This window comes from Pteropus vampyrus, unplaced genomic scaffold (genome assembly GCF_000151845.1).
Source record: "Pteropus vampyrus isolate Shadow unplaced genomic scaffold, Pvam_2.0 Scaffold309, whole genome shotgun sequence".
NCBI lineage: Eukaryota > Metazoa > Chordata > Mammalia > Chiroptera > Pteropodidae > Pteropus > Pteropus vampyrus.
The window spans coordinates 588807-590069 of NW_011889090.1; the positions used below are offsets into that span (position 1 = coordinate 588807).

A 1263-nucleotide genomic window follows, 5' to 3' on the forward strand; every position below is an offset into this window, starting at 1 on the left:
CCGGGTCTGGGCTGCCCGGGGACCAGGACCAAGTGGCTGAGGAGGTGCGGATGAGGACGCTGGGGCACCGGATCTACAGAAACGGCAGAAAGTTCCTGCAGGGGCTGAATGAGGGGGCTGGGGCCCCGGACGAGATAGAGCTGTATTGAGACGGGGACGCCGGGTCCCACAGCTGGGACACACCTGGGGTGCCCGCCCCGCCCTCCCAGAAGCCTGGGAACAGAAAGGCGCAAGGATCGGGCCTCGGGGAGCAGGGGCAGCTGGAGCGGGAAGCGGCAGGACTAGCGGGAGGTCAGTGGGGGCGGGGAGGGGGCGGGGCTCTGGGCGGCGGGACCGCAGACAAGCTGGGCATGGGGAAGCGGGAGGAAGTGGCTAGGCCGGGGCCTGCGCGTGGGGCCCGCCCACCTGACCCGCAGCAGCCGGTTCCTCTCCGCCTTCCCGTAGGCCTCCTTCTCCCGGCGGAGCTGCTCGTCCGCCCGCATCTGTAGCCACCTCCTGGCGGCCTCGGCCTGCTCTTGGACGGTCCTCCTGACGTCCTCCAGCTGCCCCTCCTGGATGGCGATGTGCCACATGATGCTCCTTGCAAATGAGAGACACTTTTACTTATGTCAGTAAAGGAGTTCGCAGCTAGCCGCACCCTCCCTCTGCAGAGCATCCGCTCCAGGGGTGGGAGAGGGCCTGGGCACCGAGTTGTGACAAACACTCTGGGAGGACATTGCGCACCTCGGACAGGTCAGCGAATCCTCTGAGGCCTCTGGGTCTGCAGTTGCTGGAGAGCGTGTCCCTGACTGACCCCAGCACCGCCCGTTCCTGCCACCATCACACCAAGTCCAGCCCGGCTGGAACCTGGGCCTCCACTCCCTGAGTGTCCACAGGCCCTCCCCTGCCCCTGCCCCTTGCCTGGCCAGAGGGCTGTTGGGACACTCCGACGTATGCCGGGGACACTAGTGGGGGACGCTACATGTGGAGGGGTCCCTGGCGCATCGGGACGGTGAGGACCTGTGAGACAGAGGCAGGTGGCAGAGCTTGGTGTGGAGGGGAGGCGGGCTGGGACCACGTGGGCGGAGGTCAGGGTGTCGGCATGGATGGGCAGCAGGGGGTGAAGTCATGGTTCCGATGCAGGCAGACAGACTGTGTGCACGTGTTCTCGGGGCCCAGGAACGGCACTGGGCCCATGCGGCACCCAGCTCTAGGCTCTTACCACCAGCTACCTGCCTGACACCAGGGCTCCCTGGACGAGATGGCCAGGAGCATCTCATGTGC

At 66.7% G+C, this 1263-nt stretch overlaps 1 protein-coding gene across 1 annotated transcript in view; it reads right to left on the minus strand.

The window, feature by feature from the left end:
* Nucleotides 1–1263, minus strand: part of CFAP74 (cilia and flagella associated protein 74) — a 51145-nt gene that overhangs the window by 44629 nt on the left and 5253 nt on the right. Inside the window, exon 4 of the mRNA XM_011377339.2 lies at nucleotides 385–579. Coding sequence (XP_011375641.1) covers nucleotides 385–579 — 195 coding nt within the window. The remainder of the gene's footprint in view (nucleotides 1–384; nucleotides 580–1263) is intronic.